The sequence below is a fragment of the Heliangelus exortis genome, chromosome 2 (genome assembly GCF_036169615.1).
Source record: "Heliangelus exortis chromosome 2, bHelExo1.hap1, whole genome shotgun sequence".
Taxonomy (NCBI): domain Eukaryota; kingdom Metazoa; phylum Chordata; class Aves; order Apodiformes; family Trochilidae; genus Heliangelus; species Heliangelus exortis.
The window spans coordinates 48,318,592-48,340,312 of NC_092423.1; the positions used below are offsets into that span (position 1 = coordinate 48,318,592).

General features: G+C 39.1%; 1 protein-coding gene across 1 annotated transcript; it reads right to left on the minus strand.

Moving 5' to 3' along the window:
- Positions 1 to 16,757: 16,757 nt before the first annotated feature.
- Positions 16,758 to 19,433, minus strand: LOC139793709 (probable G-protein coupled receptor 141). The gene has a single exon (XM_071738676.1). It carries the CDS (start codon positions 18,713 to 18,715, stop codon positions 17,795 to 17,797), a length of 921 nt encoding a protein of 306 aa, XP_071594777.1. The 5' UTR covers positions 18,716 to 19,433; the 3' UTR covers positions 16,758 to 17,794.
- Positions 19,434 to 21,721: the final 2,288 nt, after the last annotated feature.

Here is a 21,721-nt window from a genome sequence, read left to right on the forward strand (position 1 = left end):
GCCCTATATTAGCACTCCAAGTTCATCCCAAAGTTCAACCTCTCTTTTCCTTGGTGTTGAAATGTCATGTAGTAACCCTGGAAGTGCTACACAAGTGATGGATTGATAAAGCAGTTGATGGGCAAAGCAGCAGGTTGTGTCAGCCACAGCACCTTAAGATATGTTTCTTGATATTCTTATTCTGTACATGGTATATTTCCATCTCTGATATCTATTTAGACCTGCCTGACATCCTCAAAATAGTTTCGAGCCAATCTGAAATTTTATTCATGATTTGAACTCTGTTTCAAGGTGCCCTTGCAGCTCTGGGTATTAGTTCCCAGTTGTCATGGAGTACAGCACTGAAGCAGATTCCATTACTGTGCCATAACCTGCTTCTCACTGTGTTTTTTTGTAAGGGCACTATACCAGCTCAAAAGTAGTAAGACTTATTTCTCAACCAGAATCTGTGGGAAGACAATAATTCCCTTTGAGTTGGGGATCTCTTGAAAATCCTGCAAAGGATGATGTGTGCTCAATGTGGGCCTCCTTGTGGTGTTAGCATGGGAGGTAAGACTTTTCCGGCATGGGCAATAAATAAGAAGACAAGAAGATATTTTCGGGAAAGAAATAAAGCAGAAAATTATAGAAGGGCAGAAAGGCAAACTGACTCCTGTTGGCTTCCCAGTTAAAAAATTTTCATCAGTTCCACTGCCCTCACTTGCTGCATAGCAAGAATGGGTGCTTCACCAGGAATGTTTTACATGGACTTCAGACATTCCACTACTTTTATGTTTTCAACTACTAATAACTTCTCTTAGTTCTGTGTGATCATCTCTGTATCACACTGTGAGTCTTCATGTTTGCATTCCATACATTGTGTATGCTTATACTATACACACATTCTCAAGCTTTAAATTCTCAGATTTAACAATAAGTTATACACTCAGAAAGTTCCACTGCACAAGCAGAAAATTCTACCTGATGGTTCATGAGACATAACATGGTGAATTTTAAATAATATATTATGTTCAAAAGCCCACCCTGTGCCAAAACTGAGGTAATTGCTAATTTTTGTCATGCCTGGAAATAGAGTCAGACAGGCTCTGTCAGATCCTGAACCACTTCTGCATGCTAATCCAATGGTCTTGGGGCATTTCTTGGTCCTTTAAACGAGTACCCAAGAGTAGAATATGGATGGTGCACCTCAAAATTACATGAAATTGGAAACACAAGCCTGGGTCTGGCAAAGAAGAAACAAACCAGTTACCATTCCTTGTACCTGCCTCTTTCTCTGCTATTTGAATGAAGTTTGTTGTATGAAGCTTCTTTCCTGTTTTGATTTTTCCTTTGGAAAAAGATTATTTATGAAAATGAATTAATTTAGGGCTCCCAGGAGTATCCCAACAAAAATCCTTGACAGGAATAAAAGGTCACCAAATTCTACCCCTATCTCACTAACATAATGACCTACAGTCTGGTGAGTCCTTCCTGAGCATCAAGCAACCCAACCTTGTGGGCTCTTCTGCTTACACGCAGAGGATGGGGCAGAGATTTCTTCTATGTACATCATCCAGAATGTTGAAAATTTATGAAAAAAATACAACAGCTTTGAAAAAAAAAATCACAGGATATAAAAAAATGCCTAAACTATTGTTGCCTCCTCAGTTGATCCTACCCAGTGTTTGTGCTCTTTTTTGTCATTATTGTTAATATCAAGATGTGTGGTTAGGAATAATCTTAGAAGTTTAAAAAAAAAAAAAATGCTTGTAAATTGTGTTAGTACAGCAGCAGAACTGGATTCTGAAGAAAACTATGAATGGTGCAGGAGTGGAGTGAGGACATGGTGACAGCTGACAAAACAGTAACAAGTTTATACTAAAACTTCACACTTACTTTCTTCTACTGTTTTGAAGTGACAGACATGTCATATCATATGAACAGCCAAGCATCAGTGCTGTTACCAGTTCTCCCTTCCTGCAGTCACTCAGGTCCTTTCTTTGGAGATGTTTCATCCTTAAAATAAGAACCAACTGGAGAAAAGAATAGTCTTTGATGTATTTTAGTTTGCACAGCATAGGTGGATTATTCAGTCATTTTGTTTAAAAAACTTATTACTGCTAATTGGCATATTCTTTGGAATAATCTCCTTTTTCTTGGATTTTTGTGTTCTGTGAAGCTTCCTTCTGTAATACTCATGTTTTCCTACAAAAGTAGAAGTTTTGTTCTAGCACATTTAAGGCAACACTTGTACAACTGGTTAGTGATTTAATGCACTACTAGCCTGCCTGCAAATTCTCACAACACCGTGGAGTAGATCTTTACTACCAGGCTGCCAGTAGTGGTAAATTATATCACAATAGTTGTTTTGTTTTGCTTTTTTTTTTTGTTTGTTTGTTTGGTTTTTTTTGGAACCTCGGTTTTATCCTAATCTCAACTTCTGAATTTATTGAGCTGAATGGGATGCCTCGAATTTATTCCCCAGAGCTGAACGCAGCTTTGCAACCTGTACTGGAAGCAGAAAGCCTGCAGGTGGCATTGCCTGCACTGGGAGAGACTGTCCTCCCGGGCTCGGGGAACTCAGAAACTTACAGGTTTGTGATAATGCAACAGCGATTTGAGACACCTCTCGTGATGTCACTCCTTTCTGTGGCAAGACTGAATTTACCCTTTAGACAAAAGACAGCTGAAGTAAAAAAGCAACAGTCTTCATAACAAGACTTCAGGAAAATAATTTTTTTTTCTCCCTGTATGGTAGGGAATTCTATATATAAATATATGTCTTGCAGATAACACAGTAATCAAGAATAATTATAAAACCAGAATAAAGTAACAGAGTGTGGCTGTTGTGCAAACCCATACATTTCTCACCCGCCCTTTTTTCTACCACAGAAGAACCTTGATTTTGAATGTTGTTTAAAAATGTGCCACAGACTGGCAGAGTCTTTTGTTTTTGGGAGGGAAATGTTTCTTCTCCCTTTCTGTCTCCCCTCCCTCCTTGTTCTGTGTGTATGTTAAATTCTGCTTTTCTTAGTTCTTGATTATCTCTTCTGAGTTTGGATTGTATTTTAACATCCTTTCCTATCTTTCAGTTGCTAGAAACCCTCATTGGATTTCAAGCTGGGTACTTGTAGTTTGTGCATGAGTTCTTGTCTTCTGAAGTTTTATTTCAGTTCAAAGAATAAGTTATAACAAAAAGGAGAGTTTGCTTTTAAAAGAAAATTGATATAAAGGCTTTTTTTAACAATAGATTCTGGGTTTTGTTTAACTCTCTATTCATGAATCACTGAAGTGCTTCTTTTCCTAGTAACTGCTTTCTGCATAAGCAGGCTTTCTGTCATCAATCACATTGTCTGTTCAACCAGAAGGGAAAAATGTAAAGAATTAGAATATTGCAGTAGCACCGATGTGGATTCTCAGAGCTTTAATAGGATAAATGTCAGCATTGATATGCCTAAATATTGCCTATTGCAGCAATATTGAAAAGTGGAGGAAGAAGACAGTTGAGTTAGTTGACATTTATGTATGTATCTTATGCATGATCATCTTAGTATTTGCTCCCAACTGAATGCAAAAGCATATAAAGGAGAGGATTATGTAAAGTGAAGATTACTACTCTAAATATATCACTTAGTAATCCAAAATTATGAATGGAAGACTACCTTTCCTTGACGAAGGACAGAAAGACTCATGAAGACATAAGAATTTGCTGTGTGCTTTTCTAGCTGACCAACATCATTTTGAAGGAGAGATGGGGCAGGGAAGAAGTAAGTTCTTCAAACAGCTCAATGAAGCAGCTCAAATGCAGCTCACCTCTGAAATGTGAAGCATTCCTGTTACAACTTACCTCACATTCTCATCTTCTTGGGTTTCATGTTTGCTTTTATTTTTAAATATAGTGATGTCAGTAACAGGATGGTTTCAAGCATACCTTGCCTCAACCTTCTATGCAACTCATGTGCTGTGATTAGTGATTAAAATTGGAAAACCTGAGACTAATTCACATCTCTCCACCAGGTCTACTATCATGTGATTAATACCAGTTATAAATTCTGCATTGATCCTTTTAAAGAGCTCAGGTTACTCAGATCATTACCCAGAAATCTATCAGCATTATACTACCATTGTGGATCACTTACTGTAAATATTTCAAAAAGAATTAAAAAAAGTCTAACAAGGCCATGAAAACCAAATTGTAAAGCAGTGTGAATTAGATCAGTTAAGCACTTGGCAATATGTATGTAATGGGATGCATAGACAGCTTGTGTGTTTGACTTGGGAGTGTCAGTGGGGTGACCTATCAGTTTGGTTTTCAGAACCAATGAGAATGGGTGGGAGATCAGTGGACAAAATATTTCCCTTATATTGCCAGAGGTACAAGTGTTTTCCTCATATTGTGTTCTAGAAGTTAGAATAAGGCAGATATCTGGGGTCTCTGAGTAGTGATAGATACAGGCTGGGGAGTTCAGAAGTTAATTCTTTTTTATCTTAAGCCTCTATTTTTGAAAGGTATGGACAGTCAGCTGAAAGTACCCATATCTTCAAGGTGAGCAGCTTAAACTATACAGATATCTTTTGGGTGGCCACAGGAGCAGCAAGTGGCTTTGTGATTAACAGGAAGTTTAAAGAGTGGAAAGACAAGGAGAGATAACACCAACCACCGGGTGAATTGTTACAACCAGATGAAAAGAAGATCTTGTAACATTCTCTAATCTTTTTAAAAAACATTCTGGCAACTGCTGTTTTTCAGTGTGTGCTTTTCAAATAGTAGATTACCTGACATAACTGGCTTACAGTAGCTCCAGTGGAATGAGGGATATTGTCAATTCTGGGTGTTTTTTAGTGGCATGTTTGTCTGAGGAAGTGTTCATGAGGGGTAGAGAGAGGTAATCTGTTGAGAGGACAGCTCAGCTCATGGTGAGGAACCTGGCAAACCTGAGTGAACTTTGAGAGGGACTAAAATGTAGGAGGCACAGAAATTATCCAGCCAAGTTTAAGAATACCACTTGTTGGCTAGGCAAGTGCTGAGGAGGAAACATATGAAAGTGTATAAGAGGCTTCCTGAGAAGCTGATCAATGGGAAGACACATCTGAGCATGGTGAAGAAGGAAGGGAAGTCAGTGCTGGTGAATAATCCCACTTGGATCCCACTTGGCTCTCATGACACCAAAACCAGCACAAAATGTTGTGATACCACTAAGTACCTCAGTTCTGTTAAACAGATTTGAAAGGAATTGTATCTAAAGTACTTCTAATGGTGGCACTTTTTGAGTCATCTAACAGAAATTATTACTGTATCAACCATATAAAGCAGTTATTGGAAAATGTGTCTGGATGACCTGAGTTAGTAATTGAATTGTTATGAAAGCTTCATAATGTGGTGCTCTCCATGCTGCCACAGCTGTTACCCAAGCACATACTACATTCTGCACAATAAAGCTAGTATGCCACTTAGAATGACAAAGCTGCAGACTTTTTTTCTCATGACATTACAGGAAAAAACATGTGATAAAACAGAAGTCAAGTCACAAGAAGGAAGTGGTTATGCGGCTGGGTTTCCAGCTGCTATAGTGGTTGTGCACAATTTAGCAACCTTTTTAATAAAAGAAGAGGTGTCATTGGGTGTTTAAGAGAAAGATGGTTCTATGCTGGCCTACAGCTAAATCCAGAAATGTTATACACTACCTGCTGGAGATTTGCAGCAGGGTAGAAGAAATTTCTTTGCCACTGAAATTATTGTAATGGAGGAGTTCGTTGCTCACTTTTAATTTTTCTCCTCATCAATGAATAAAGCTGTGTTTGCACCACTTCTGCTGTACTTCAAGCTGAGTCAACATTGACAGAATTTTAATGTTTTAAAACATATCTGTGAGCTTATAATTTCCAGAAATGTTATCAAACTGCCCATATTTGCCTTAGACTAACTTTGTTTCAGCATCTGGCTCGTTCTGCCAATCTTCAGCCAAAGCTGGTTGGCGGAGATTTTTGTTCAGTTGTCTGAACTTGCTTCAAAGAAAATACAAAGTCAGATTCTGGCATACCACGATGATATTAGAAGTTTTATAGCTCAAGACAAGCTATGTTCCTGTTAGGTACCTAAAGTAACATTCTGTTTCTGATTGAGATTGACCCTTGCAACAGTGTGTTTCAATTAGTGTGCAAGGTGAGCACACACCTGCATATCTCATACTATTATCACTATCTTCCACAGAACAGACCTGACAGTGCAGAAGACCTCATGACATTTCCTCTGCTCTCACCAGCCATGCCTGACAGAGATGTGAAGATCCCTTGCTTTTTTTCCAGTCTCAGTGGGTCAGTATTAACCAACAGCCTTAATAGTCTCAACATGCCTTGCACTCACAGCTGTCTCTTGTTCCAATACACAGTCACCAGGGGCTACTGTAAGTCCTATTTTGAATGGTGCTTGAAGAGATTACAGTATGAAACACTACCAGCCCAAAGCAAGAGGTTCACCTACATGTGACCACAGAACTCTCCTAAAAAACCCAGAAAATTCCAACTTTGCATGTGTTTTTGGAGGTGGCTGTTGATGTGGTCTGCTCAGGTAACCTGAGCAGTCCAGGATGTTCAAGAATACTGTCTGGGATGTGCAGCAGTTCCACACATCCTGAACAGCACCCCTGCTTTGCCTGTAACAAGTGAGTAACCAATAGTCTCTGTCACACGTAAGTCCAGAGTCTGCAGGCCATTATATGTGAAAGCATGAAAAGAAACCAAAGACAAAGATTGATAGGATTCCTGCATGAAACACTATAGTTTCAATTCCCCATGAGAATTTGATGGCAGGTATTTGATTTCTCTATAGCTCTCAGTAGAATCTGAAATAATTCTTTCCCCATAAGAAAAGTCCAGATTTTGTTCTTACTGATAAACTACAGCAGTGTCTTGGAAGTCAGTGAGATAAACACTCTTACTACTTTGTGCCATTTGCTGATTGCTGACACCAGCATACTTATCAGGTATATCTACAGTTTGTTTCTTTCCTGACGTAGAGAGCATGAGATCCAGCCCACCCAGGTTGCACCTGTGTTTTAGGTGTAGTGAAACAGTCTTTCAAAATACCTACCTTCCCTGAACAATCAGTCTGTGGGGAGAAGTATATGCTATTGGAACTGCACAGGTAAAACAAATAATAACTTACTAGCAGATTCTGCCTTACTTCTTTCAAGAGACAGGTCTTCTGTCTGAGAGCCACCAAATTGACAGAGAGAGAGAGGATCTCTACTGGGTCCTGGCATTTTGATGGACAGGAAGAGGACCTCTAAGTGTTAGAAAAGGGAAAAGAGAAGCATTAAATTAGGACACAGATCATTACTGGTCCCTTCTTCCCATTACTGGAACACAATGATAATGCAGCTAGAACTGCTCAGGCTTTGGTTAATACTGAGGCAGTGCTCAGCTATGCAAGGCTTAACAGTGTGAGACCAGAACTGCACACAGGTCAGTTATACCCATGCCAAATAATATTAGTTTTCCTCAATATCATTTAGAATCAAACTACCACTGTAATGTTTATGCACAACACAAGAACTTTTGGTAAGAGAAGATGGGAAGTTATCCACAGCTCTGACGGATGGGGCCAAGTGGTGTTAAACCTGCAAAAAATGTCTGCAGCATAAATTTTATTGAGTGTTCTGAAGGTTGTTTTTTATGTGCTGCCCACTAGTTTACATGAGGACATGTAGTAAAACACTCCATTTAAGAGTAATGAATCACAGCGTGACAGAATACTCTCATGGTATTGTTTTGTGGCACAATTGCACCTTGATTCAGAGAGGTTAACGAGTTCTTTCCCCTGAAAGCTTTTACAGGTTTCAAGAGGTGTACCCCAGAGCAATAAACACGGTTCTTTAATGACTGTGAAACTGGGTCCTTGCGTCATTGTCCAGTCTATTTGAGATGCTCCACCAGTGACTCTTCTAAATCTGTGTAGAAAGGTTTTCTCAGGTTACCAAATGGATTAATGGCATATTTTTACTGCTTGAAGTCTTACCGTAATTTTTTAACATGCATTCACATAATTATTTTTCCAATTGGCTAACATCCATCTCATTTAACTCTCTGAAAGTGTACTTTGTTGGTTCAGCTAGCTGCTTATAAACTCATATTCCCACTGCCTTCCTCTCCAGGATCAAGTGCTCAGCCATGTTGCATTAGCCAGCTGGCAGCACCCCATGAAATGGTCCCACTGCAAAGACATTAATCACTAAAAAAAAAAAAAAGGCTGAGATTTACCCATAGCAGCAAGGAATATTGGATATTCTCTTCTAGTTTTGCAGGAGGAGGAAGAGCTGATGATCCAAAGTTGCTGAATTGCAGTTTTGAGCAGATTTTATGGGAAGCCCTGTGGACTCTGTTCTATCTTACAAACTCAGAACAAAAGGCCAAACCCTACCTTACCTAGCTATGTGCTAGGTAGCTATACGTAGCTATGTGCTCTGAATGCTTCTAAGGCCCAAGGACAGTGGCTTTACAACCTGGCAGAATCTGCATCTGTTAGATGACTTTTGTGTGTATTAGATTACATTTGTTTTGGTCAGACATCATCCAAGAGCCTTACCCCTCCTTGGCTCCATGCATCGTTCTTGTACCATGATCCCCCAGCACTCTGTAGCTGGATTACAAAGTGACACTGCTGGGGTGGAATTGCCCCCGTGACACTTCACTTTCTGATGGCAGCAGCAGAGGGAAATATCAGTGTGATGAGACAGTGGGGTGGCTGGCAGCCTGTTACCTGATGGCAGAAAAGCCAGGATGCTTTCTTTGATCAGACTCCCACAGGCTCCTTACAGTGTGGGTGTTCAAGAACAGAGGTGACCTGAAAGCTTTTTCCCAGGAGCTATTTAATGAGGAACTAGTCTGATTGTAGGAATAGAGCCTAGTGTAGAGGATGTATTGTTTTCTTATTAAATTATTAATCTCTCTGATCAGACAGGTTCTGATTAAACAGATTTTATTCCATCTGATAACAACAGAAAAGCATTTCTTTTTACTGAGTTATTTTTCAATCTCTGTGAGTGGTAGTAAAAGAATAATTATAGAAAAAAAACCACAGAGGAATTGCATACTGTTATACTTAATAATAGAGATATTATGATTTTATGCTTCATATGATATTATGATACTATGCTTCAGAGAGCAATTAAAATTCTGCAAGTGAAATTCATGGTTTTGGTCTACTAAGATTCTCCTAGAAATGACTTTCACTCTTCCCTGGCATTTAATCTTCACTTTTATTCTGTGTTCCTCTGTATTTCAGCCACCTCTGTTTATCAGGCAGCAATGATTGTTTGGCTTTGACCCATAAAATTTCATTAGCTTACTTCAGAGGCATCTTTTTGAGCTCCTCTTTTGTTTCTTTGCCTCTTTATCTGTTTCTCCCTTACAGTCTCTTAACATTTTTGTAAGTTTAAATAATAAATAAGCAGATCATTCTGAGCTGCACTTTCCCATCTTCTTCCATGCCCCCTTGCATTGTTTTATCTTGATGTATAATGGCCTGAGTTTTGCAATTGAACTGTTTCTCTTTTATAAAGCCTAGGAATTCATTGTTGTCTCAGTTTTGCAGACTTCTCAGAGTCAATTCCTTTACGTGGCTCTAATCTTACTTTAATGCTTCATATGCAGATACTGCTGTTGAGAGATTATTTCATAAATTATTCTTACATTAATACAGAGTGTTCTGTCTGACGAAAGGGCTATCAACACTGCTCAGATAAAAAAAGTCCTGGCTTTGGAACAAAGATTGTCTTGTGAATCAGAGGGCTGTGTCCATTACAGATGTATGATATGGATGCTTTAATGAGGCTTTTGAGAGGTGAGAACCTTCTTAAACAGCAGATGGACAGTGGACAGACATGAGGTTATGCATAGTTTTTCTTACCTGAATTAGCTTTAAAGCTGTTTAAAGCTTCTGGAAAGTGATTGTAAACACAGCATAACTTTGTTTTAAGCCAGTGGGTCTCAAACATTAAATCTGTCTAGACTCCTCATGTCAGAACTTGGCTGGCAACAAAGCAAGCAATCTAAGTGTTAGGGTCATCAATAAAAGACTAGCTCAAGTCTAGAAACCTGGACAAATTGCAGTGAACTTTCTGGTGCTCAGTGAGTCAGTTGATCCACCCACAAACATAAAAAAGAGTATTTCAGTAGACACTTCCAAAGACATAGGCAATGAAGAGATGAACAATGTGTCATAAGATACCAAATTCCTCCTTTCTTAAATGGGAGCAAGAGCTACTTGTGAAGAGCTCTTCATTCAAATATTGTTGAGCACCCGTACACTAAATCCATGGTAAATCATAACCTGTGACTGTCAGTTGCCATACAAAAGATGTGACATAAATTCTAGGGAGATATTTTATTCATCAGCCTAAAGTTTTAGAAAGTTGTTACCCAATCCAGTAGTAACTTCAGCTGATGTTACTGAGGGAGAGCCAGAGGGTGAAATTTTGGTGGAAGGAAGAAGCTTGAGATAAAAAAGACTGGTAGTTTTCAAGAGCCATTTATCTGAAAATATGTTTCTTCTTTGAAGAGTTCTAGAAGCTGGGAGGAAAGATTATTAATAATTAGCAAAAGACCCTTTTAATGGATAGAAATGTCTTTAGGGGTAACTGTAGTAGGTAGGAGTAGAGCTAAATCAGGAGAATGACTTCTGATTTATGTTGCATAGCCTGTTTATGGGATGGGCCCCAGCAGCCTGTGCACTGGCATTTCAAGCTTTCACCAGAGAACTGAAGGACAGTGAGCGAGACACCAGGAGCAGCAGCTGAGTCATCTTGGTGTTCCCTAGTGCTGAAAAGACTCTTCCTGAATTTATTTCTTCATTAGCTCCATACACAGGCAGTCACCTTGTTGGTTAAGTATTGGTAAAGGAAGCTGATATGGCAGTGCCAGAGAGAAAATAAAGTGTGAAGCTTGTGAAGATTTCCCATTATTCTTAGTTGTTTTTATAATTCTGGGGAGAGGAAGGTTTTTTCCAGTTGGATAGACTTTTCATATTAATCTGCCGGTTTTCATATTTCGAAATTTTAGAGGGAGTTTCCACAGAGAAGTGGTGTGGAGATGAAAGAGGAAGAATTGCTATAGGAAAAGATTTTCTTTAAAAATATGTCTGAAGGACTGTTTATCACATCTTTGAGTAAATGTTATAGATGTACTGACAGATGTGTCACTGGATATATCTGCCAAGAAGATCATGAAATGAAATCCATGTGTATTTTTATACTTTTCTTTAATATCCTATAAAGATTCAACCTTATCATAGAGATTTTTTTATTTCTTGTTCAGTAGATTAATGAAATTTATTGACATGGAATATTACAACTGACATTGTGTTTTGCGCAATGATAGCATTCCTTGGGTAACACAAACCAGCTTTCCTAAATATACAAGAAAAATCATGAATGGAAGAATTTTCATGCAAGGCAAATATCTTCTACTCGGTCTCCTGCAGTCTTCTTTACTCCGAAACACTCATCATCTCTTTCCTTTCTTGTCAGGACCAAAGACCAGGCAGCTACTTCCTTGTCCTTTCTTGTTAGCGATAAGGCAGATCACTGAGAATCACCTTTCCTTGGTAGACTGAAAATTACTTCCACTGGAGCCTAACTTTCCCCTCTTCTACTGTTTGCCAACCTGTTGCTTCACAAGTGACATTCACCAGCTTGTGCTTCAGTGCTCCTGTGTGTTTGTTCATAAATTATAAATATCTACTTGAAGCAGGATTGCTGGTGCAGGTGAGGAGGCCATGTCAGTCCCAAGTGGGTCAGAAACTGGGACATGGGTGATGTCTATGGTGAGAGACAGGTGAGAAGCACAAGGAAGAACAAGTCTACCAAAGAGCTGATTTCACTGCTAGCACAAGGAATGTGTTTGCCGAGAACTTCACATCTTCCTGGAGAGAACTTCCTGAGACTGGCTGGGAACACACTGGATGGATCAAAACCATGAACCCTTTCAAAAGGCCAGGTAGAAGTTGTGAAGTCTAAAGAAGCAGATATGGGGTTGCTCACTGCATCTGGTTTTGTGCTGTCAGATGTTTTCTTCCCTAGAACTCCCCAAAGTTTGAATTCTCCATTTATCCAACACAAGAAATCTTACACCCGAGGATCAGGTGAAGCAGCTCCTGACACTTCCTGCTGCAGCTCCTTGCCTTGCCTGTTGTTCTGTTAAGAAAAGGGACTAGATGACCATGAGTAATTACACTTATCACTGATAGCTTTTAGAAATGACATTTTTTGCTATTACCTGTTTCAGAAATACAGCTCTTTCATCTTTTACAACATCAGCATCTTCTTCCTGAGCTGTGGCTTCTACCTTTTGACTGTTAGTCTGTTGACAAAATTGTCAATTGATAAATAAAATAATCTGTACAATTTATGTGACACCCTTTGTGTGACAACAGATGGTCATGACTTGCCATAGATTCATTATATGGCTTTTCACCAAAAGAGAAAACACTGTAGTAAAGAAGACATGAAAAAAAAAGTTTTCTGTTGGCCCTTTTGTAGCTTGGTTGGGGTTTTTTTTGTTGTTTTTTCTTTCTTCTTCTTTGAATTCTTTCTTAAAGTTTCTGTAGGATTAGTTTTGTCTGATATTTATTATCTGTGTAACAATAATTGCTGTAAAGGCTTCCCTTCTGTAGCTTTCCTGCTGTTTTCATTTGTGTACTTATGGATAAGCCTCCTTTCCTAAGTTTATCCACATGTGATTCTGAACTGTATGTCAGATGGCTCCATGGCTCACGGTGGAACTCAAAACCCCAAACTGGAGTTTATATGATAAAAGGCAGGAATCACAGTGTGTTCTTCTCTTTGAGATTTCAATGGCAAATGGCCACGATAGGGGGGCTGGAACTAGATGATCTTTCAGGTCTCTTCCAACCCTAGCCATTCTATGATTCTATGAAATGAATTAAAAATTATATGCACATTGTGCAGGTTGCCTGTGAGTGGGCTCATACCACCCTCAGCACCATTTAAAAGGTCACCTGAATTAGGTAGGAAGAGGCCACATCTGGCAGCACTATAGTTGTGACAGCAGTAAGCACACTGGCTTTTGATGGAAAGAATCTTCTTGCTCTGCCTATAGCTTCCTGTTATCAAGCTAATTCAGGAAGTCAGGTGTAGAAGTGGGATTTTATGTTGGTTTTGTTTGCCTGCTCTTTCAGTGCAGAGCTTCACACAGTGAACAGCAATGGAAGAGACATTTAGCAGTCTGATGTTCTTTCCTTCAGAATGTCTGGGAATTTTCCCAGTGCTCATTTGATGGAATTAAAAAATGAATGGGATGACTAAATGGCTTACAATTTTGCATATTCAGTTGAAGTGAAAGCAATTACTAATGTGTAGAATTATCTCCAGAATAACTTGGATCATGCAGATGGCATTCAAACCAACAGTTTTTAACTGTTTTCCAGGGTACGTGCCATTACATAATTCACAGCAAGAAAAGTATCCTACAATCTGAGCTCAATATGATTGCCCTTTCAGAATTTATTTCTCAGATTAGCCTGCTGAAGAGGGTTAACTTTTTATTTGAACCAGTTTTCAGAGTGTGTCCAGATCTCAGCAGGGGATTGGATATTGACTACAGCTTAACTATACCACTTTAATGTGAGTCTCAGATGTAACAACATTGGGATCAATGCTCAGTCCATTATCTTCTAAATTGAGAGGAACATACTGAGACCAGTGAGTGTTTTGGCCTCACATAACTGAGCTCTAGTGAGTGAGAGTTGGTACAAGAAAAATGGTCAAGCATTAAAAAAAAGAAAAAGGATCTTAGACTAAAATGCAGTAAAGACAGATGAGTGGTGAAGGCCAAGAGGAAGAGGGGAGTGTATTTCGTGGGTAGGGTTGGAGGAAGTGACTACTGGGTGGAAGGGGAAATGGGAATGAGATACAATCTGGATGGTACAGCAAGCACTAGAATGAAGTTCTACCTGAAGCCTTGATGCAAAATTGTTGTGTTCTTTATTAACTATGAGAAAAAGATGAAACGTAAGCTGCGTTCCACTTGTTATGCTTTCTCTCATTGAAGTGGTTAATAATAAGGGCTGTTTGATTGTGGCTGCAAGGAAGAAGCACCACAAATGCAAATTGCAGCTAATTTTCTGGATAGTGTAGGGCAGTGATGTCACTGATAAAGGGATTGTGGTGGGCTGACTCCATCCAGCATCTAAGCACCCACATAGCTCCTCTATCAAGTCTCTCCACCCCCAGCAGGATGGGGCAGAGAATAGGAAGAACAAAACCAAAACTCATGAGCAAACAACAAGCAGGAAATTACCAATTATCTCCCACGAGTAGATCGATATCCAGCCAGTTTCTGAGCAACTGCCACCAAAGAAGTCAATTCCCTTCCTTCTTCTTCTGCCTCTTTTTGTATTCCTGAGCATGACATTGTATGGTGTAGGATAGCTCTGTGGCAAGATCAAATGAGTTGTGCCACCTGTGTCCCCTTCCAAAGTCTTGCCCCAGCCTCAGCCTACTCACTGTGGGGCAGAGTGGAAAAGAGAGAAAGCCTGGATACGGTGGAAACATCAAGCAATAGTCTAAACAATGTGTGTTTTAGGCATGAATCCAGAACACAGCACTGTATGGGCTGCTATTGATATTGATTATTAATTGAAACAAATAAAATCTGGGGGAAAAAACACATAAAAGAGAACAAAGAGTCATGTACTATAGAAAAAGAGCTTAGATAATGCTGAAACAGCAAGAATTAGAGAGAAACACATCCCAAGTAGCCAATAGCCTGTCCTTGAGACGTAAGCCTCCAAAACAGATGAAAGGGATGGAAAGGAGTACTCCCCACAGTTTACCTTGTCTATAGTCTTTAGCACAAGGTAGAAAACATTGAGTAATTGGACTCACCCTGTTAGCAGGATATTAATGTCCTATTAACATACTGAAATACCCACCCATAGGCTAGAGGGACCCGTAGTAACAAAAAGCCCCCTACTCCTTGAGCATGCATAGTGACATTCTTAAGCAATCTCACTTTAAAAAGAAGCCAAGAACTAGTTAAACAATCATGTATACAAGTGAGAGAATATAATTTCAGATCAAGTAATTTCATATGTTTCTGAGTATAAAGTAGCCCTTGTGTTTTGGGAAACCAAGCTCACTTGTGCAGTACCACTTGGCTCCCTTTTCTGCACTGACCTGGATATTAAAGGAAATCATCTCGACTCCATGTGTGGATCACCTTCTTGCACACCAGATGGACCCAGCTTTCAGGACAACACTGTGAAGATTGTTCATTCCATCCCAGCACAGCACACAATCCCATGATACCCAAGCAAGCTGAGCAGAGCAAATCCAATGACAGCCAAGAGTTGGTTGTTACCAGACAACTATAAAGAGAAGCTTCAGCATAAGGTCAGGAAATCAGCACAGTGGGTAAGGTTTATTTCAGCAAGACACACCAATGGGCATAGGTAAAAAACGTTGGGAAAAGCTAAGTACGAGGCCACCAAAACATAGTTTGTTGCCACAGCTGAGGACATGCTTGTTATTTCCCCTTTTCTGTCCCCAAATTACGCACCATTATGCTGGACTTCTAGATCATCAGCATACTAACAAGCAACAACAGACAACTCTGTTCTTTATCAGGGAAGTCATCTGGAAACACTGCTCAGTGAGAATAGGCTACACAGGACACTCCTTCAAGTAAGGTTTTATTATTTAGCCACAGGAGTCCAGTAACCAGAAAGGGAAAAGAATATACTTTTTGCCTCACCTACAGCTTTTCCGGTTTTTTTAAGGGCTCTGTTAGATTCAGCTTATCCCAACTCTTTCTGTTGGCAAATGGCTTCTCTGCAGGCCTTGCCTCTCCCTTGTTTTCCTCAAAAGTGTCCTGAAATATCAGAGATCTATCTAATTTTTTTCACCTTGAGGCATTCTGATTCTCTTATCAGCTATCTATGATGCATTCAACCTGGAAAAGCATCTGAAAAGCTGCTGGTTTGGAACTATTTGCCCATTTTTAAATCTGTAGCTTTGGATTTAATCTCTGTTGAATTGCATTGTACCTCTGCCTAATGCCTTTGAAAATCACGAATTGAGCAGACTGTATTGTATTAACAGGAGTGAACATGGTAACACCAGAGGAAACCATAAAGACAGGACTTTCAGAAGACTTCAGGACTTGTTGGTGGCCCGCTGGATGCCTCCCACTTTTTAAATTAGGCAGAAAGGGTCCTTGAAGTACTGGGAATTTTCAATAGTTTTTCTATGGAAATATAAAGACAAAAATCCTTTATTCGGGATTGACAAAATAGGTATAAGAACTTTTGTTCAAAGAAACACCGTTAATCTGAGGCATCACAGGCATTATTTCATAGGCATAACTTTTTAAACTTCCTAAATCAAGTTTTTCTTTCAGTCTCTTTCAATCCAGGGACCAACCATTGAATTTCCATGGCAAAGATCACCAGACTAAAAATTATGGCAACTTCTGAGTCTATGAAGGAGGAAGTGTATGTACCCTTCTGCAGCTTCTGGGAGAAATCTGGCCTCAAGCTGTTGGGCTGCAGCAAATGACAGCAGGGCCTTTGCCAGAAGGGTTAGAGACCTTCTGCACTGAGCAGAACAAGCAGAATGCAATAATGAAAAAATAATTTACATAATGGAGATAAAACAGAGATTCTCAGAACATATGTGGTCTAAATATACAATTCGTCTAATGGAGAAAAGATACACTAGAGCACAAGTTTATGTGTACATACATGAACATATGCTAAATGATTAAACACAGTTCAGTTCATTTATTTGAGTTTTGCTTTGTTACATGTGCAAATGGAAAAAATATGGCATCTGATAATAACCCAGCAGGCAACCAAAAGTGAACAGACATCAAAGGTTTTTTGAAGATAAAAAACTTCCCCCTCCTAGAGAGAGACTGATCCTTCAATAAAGGTCTATATCCCTCAATTTGAATTCCAGATCAAATAAGTGTACCCCAGTAACTTGTATTTCTTTGGCTACAATGGACCTAAGGGTTAATAGCCACAGATCCAGTTCTGATGGGAGAGTGATATAAGGTAGAAGATTTGAAACCTGTGGCACATTCCACTCCTATTCACTCCAAATGTGTGTTTACCACAATTCAATGAGCTGCTTGTGGTTTTGGAGTTAAGTAAGAAAGGTGAAATTGTGAGAATGGCAAGTGTTTTAGTATAATTTAATTTAATATACACTCTGTATAAGTGAACAAAAGAAGTATTCTGCTGAAATATGCTACTACAATATTTTGTCCATACCCTGTTTCATGCCTTGAATACTTTTTATTTGAATAGAATTTATGTCCTTGCTATCTAAAATCACTATTACAAAAATCCTGTGAAGGGATTTCTTTCTTCCCTCTCTTCCCTTCAGTATTTTACTTGCCAAAAGAAGTTGCAAGACCTTCAGAGTAGGCAACTTATTTGCCGCAGTGGGTTGTTGTTACTGAGACACTTTGAGGAAAAAGTAGAAAGGGTACTCTTGCTTTAATTTTCAGAGAGGGACAGCTGAGGAAAATCTTAATGAAGCTTCAGGGCATGACTCTTGGGTCAAAGACTAGATTAAGACTCATGTGTCTTCCTTCAAGAGAGTAGATAAAAGCCAGTAGCTTCTGAAAGACGGATCCTATTAGCCTGCAAAAGCTGAACAACACTACAGACCTGTACAGCCAGATCAAACCCCCAGCAGTCTCCTTAGCTCAGAAACGTCCTGATACAGTTTTATTTCTGGCAAAAAACACTATTAACACAATGCAGATGGATTTCCTGGTAGTTCACAGTTCAGTGGGCTATTCCTGCTATGAAGAACAGCATATCCAAACAGCACATTGTTGTTAAAGCTAAAAATATTTCATTATATGGCAATAGCTTATGGTCTTTATCCAGGGCGTAGTTTTGGATGTAATATACTCTGAATACATGGTGAGGCACAAAGCACACTAATGATACCAAGAGGAAGAATAAACTCTTTGCCTGAGCTCTGAATTCCACATGGGATCTGGTGTCAGGCCAGTACTTGGCAGCCAGTCGACAGATCACGGACAACTGGATTGTGGTGAGAAGAGCACAAACTGACACAAAAATCCCAATGAAGCAGTAGTTTGTGATCACCATAGGTGTCTCTCGTATCTCCTTGTGGAACTGGAAACATTCAGAGGAGTGGTATGTCTTAGAGGTGCCATAGTATGAGAGAAACACGGGTGCAATCACCAGTGCTCCCAGCAGCCAGACAGCAGCCACCCAGGCTGCAGTGAACCACTTCCTAGACTCCAGCTGAAAGAGGCGTATTGTGATGATACCCACATAAAACACAAAGGTGGTGTACATGTGGAAGTAGATGATGGCACTTGCTAGCTTGCAGGGAAACCTCCCAAATTTCCATTCCCGTAAAATGTAATAGCTGAGGCGGAACGGGATGCTGAGCAGCATGAAGGTGTGCAGCACCAGGAGGTTGCTGATGATAACAGTCATCACAGTTTGTGGTCTCCTTTGGAACAACTGGTGGGACATCATGATGACCCCAAGGGTGCCTCCAGCCAGGTTGATGATGTACAGAGGTATGAGAATGCTGTGGAGCCTTTCTGAGGGGTCCGGCAGCATCACGTTGGAGGAAAGGTTATGCTGGGTTATGCTGCTATTAGGCATCCTCCTAAGTTCCTCTTTCAAAGTGAACTGAATGTGAAAATAGGAAGATAAACACATTTTTTCTGTTGCCTCTTTTATTGTTAACTGTTGAATGTTATATGTTCACGAAGGGACATTTTACTCAACTGTGTTTGAAATGGAGTTATCCCATCTAGTATACAAACTTGTAACTGTTGTCATACTGTAAATTATAGCAGTAACCCATGACTCTCAGTGTTAAAACTAATTTATATAATGATGGATACATTTTTAATACACTAAACTTTATTCTAGATTGTTTTTTCAATTATTTCCCTCTAGATTCAGCCATCTGAAATAGCCAAGACACTGTTTGTAAATTATACAAGTCTCATCTCCACTCATGTAATAAATCTAAAATTGAAGCTGGGAAAAATGCTGAAATGCGAAGAGGTTGTACCTGTAACTTACAATGACACCTGACCCACCTTTTTAGCCTCTTGCTGGATGGCTGCAGGGTATCCATAGGGCAGCAACTATTTCAGTTTCTAGATACGTAGAGCACATTGAAAATAAAGATCTGTGTTTGAAAATCCAATTTTTTTTTGTTTCAGCTCCAAATCTTTTTGCTACAGGATTTCACCTGAGCTACTCTTCTATGAAAAGTGAAGAAAACTAGAAATTATTTTAGAAGCAATCTTCTAAGAGATCTAATCTTATTGGCACTTTTTTAGCATAACCACAAACAGCTGCATTCTCATTTATAATTAAGACAAAATATGGACTAAGTTGTTTGGGTTTGTATTCAGATATTTGTACAAGTATACAGGGATAACATACATGCATACTATGCTAATGAAACATGTACTCACTTTATAAAGAGTTTCAAAAGAGCAAAGACCTGAAAAATGGTCTCTTAAAAATCAATGTCTTCTCATGATTCCTCTGAAGTTTGAAATCAGTAAGCCTGTTTCAATCAGTAATTCTTGATTCACTTGCATTCATCTGTAAAATTATAGACTGAAACAGCAAAACATTTTCAGATAAACTCCTTATTTATGAAGAACCAGGCAAAGCATCTTTAGAAGGTCATTGGAGCGTTGTGTCCAAGACCAATACAAATATTTCTGTTCACTCCCTTTTCAAACGCACGATCTTAGAAGCATTTAAATGGTTAAAATTGTGTATTTGCCTAATATTCCTTAGGCTGAAATTCACTTTTTCAGAAACTTCTCTGTAACAGAATTTTTACAAGCTTTAGGAAGATAACTTTCTGCTTTTGACATAAATTAATTTTCCAATTTAAATTGTTAGTATTTCAAACTGGCCTGAGAGAGCACAATTTTTTTTTGTTGTTATAAACAGCATAATTACAGACTAGTTGCCGACATTTTATATTACTCAGAAATATATTAGGTTTTTTCCTCTATTTTATAGAAATAACACTAAAATTTTACCTTGTGTATTCTTGTGACTTCCCCCTTTTTATTTTCCAACTCAGACATCCATGGCATTTGGTGCATACAATTAGCATGAAAAAATGAGCCTTTGGTGCTACTGTTTGATGAAGAACTGTTGAGGGTTTTGTCAGACCACATACAGGAAGGCCCAGACCTTATTTCTTGCTTCATTGTGATAGCAATCACATATGTTCAACAACTAATACTATTTTGTTCATGCAGAGACAACCACTGAAGAGCTGATGAGCTGCCAGAGATCATTGTTGTGCTTGGACATGCAGGACACACCCACCCATTGGGACTTCTGCCCACAATTTGGTCAGTTCTCAAGTTCAGGTAGGTAGTGAACTGAAAAACTACTACAAGTTACAGAGTTTTGCCACTAAGCAATTCACAAATGCCACTGATGAAATGAAGAAATATGGAGCCGAGTAGAGGATTTTTCATTATAAATGCACTTTTGCCCTGAACTTGTTTTGTATGTAATAATTAAGCTAAACATGCCAAAATATCAAAGTGTTTAGCAGTGTTAACAAAAGATTTCAGTCTAACATGCTATTAGATCTTAAAGAATTCTGAGGACATTACTCACTGTTTCAGTATTATAAGTAAGGATTCATATATGTATGAAAAGCAATTTAGGAGTTCTTGCTGTTAAAAAAAGACATGTAGGAGCCAGTGGAGCCTGATGATTATGCTTGACCTGCAGGCATGTATGCTGACCTCAAGTCGTATTATTAGTATAAAGCAGCTCACTAAAAAAAGGAAAGCATTGAGTCAGGGTTCTTCTAGAGACAGTAAAAACTGTTTCTTGACTAGAAATTAAATAGAAAAATGTTAGCCCAGTTTGGTTTTCTATTAGAGTTTTAGACCACAGTCAGAGTCATCACTCAAACCACAAAAGAACAACATGCAAAGTCTTGTGAGCAAGGACTTATAAACAATATTCCAGCAGGGCTGAACTGGCATTGCTCCTGACATTGTGCTATCATTCTCTAATGTAGATAAGAGGATAGTTCCCTCCATTGTGCTTTTCTCCAAATTTTAAGTACAGTCATTGGGAAGAACAAGATGGGAAAGAGAATTATGAGAAGTAAATAAATGCGAAGAATCATAAAAACAAGGGTGAAAGAGAAGCAGAAATGTTTGTGAGGGTGAGCAAGAACTAGGAGACAGTGGTCTGAGAGAGATTCTCAGGATAAACTCTGAAAGCTTTGAGGGAATAGTTACCATCTAATCTAGACCAGGATTCCAAACAGGAGGGATGCCCATTTTGGATATTGCATATACTCACAGGCTTGGGGTAAGAGATGATTGCACAAAAGAAAAACAGTTATGTGAATAACTGTACTCACCGGGTGTGGTTCCAGCATCACCTAGTCCCACGTAAGGAGAGATTGCTGCCTGACGTGATAGCAATGTTCTTTGGGTGGCAAAATGATCAGCTGGTTCTCTAGAAATGCCCAGGAAAATAGTGAACAGCCTGGGTGTCAGACACTGATGGTTTGGATGGTACAGAGTGATCATGAAACTACATCCATCTCTGGGTAAAGAAGGGAAATGTCTGCAGCCTTGTGCTCTGTCCACAGGACCTGGAGTGATCCACAAAACTTGATTCACTGAGTAATAATGCAGAAGAGATGTG

Bases quoted from the DNA above. Each gene is read 5' to 3' on its own strand.
- LOC139793709 (XM_071738676.1), bottom strand. From the start codon at position 18,715: ATGTGTTTATCTTCCTATTTTCACATTCAGTTCACTTTGAAAGAGGAA.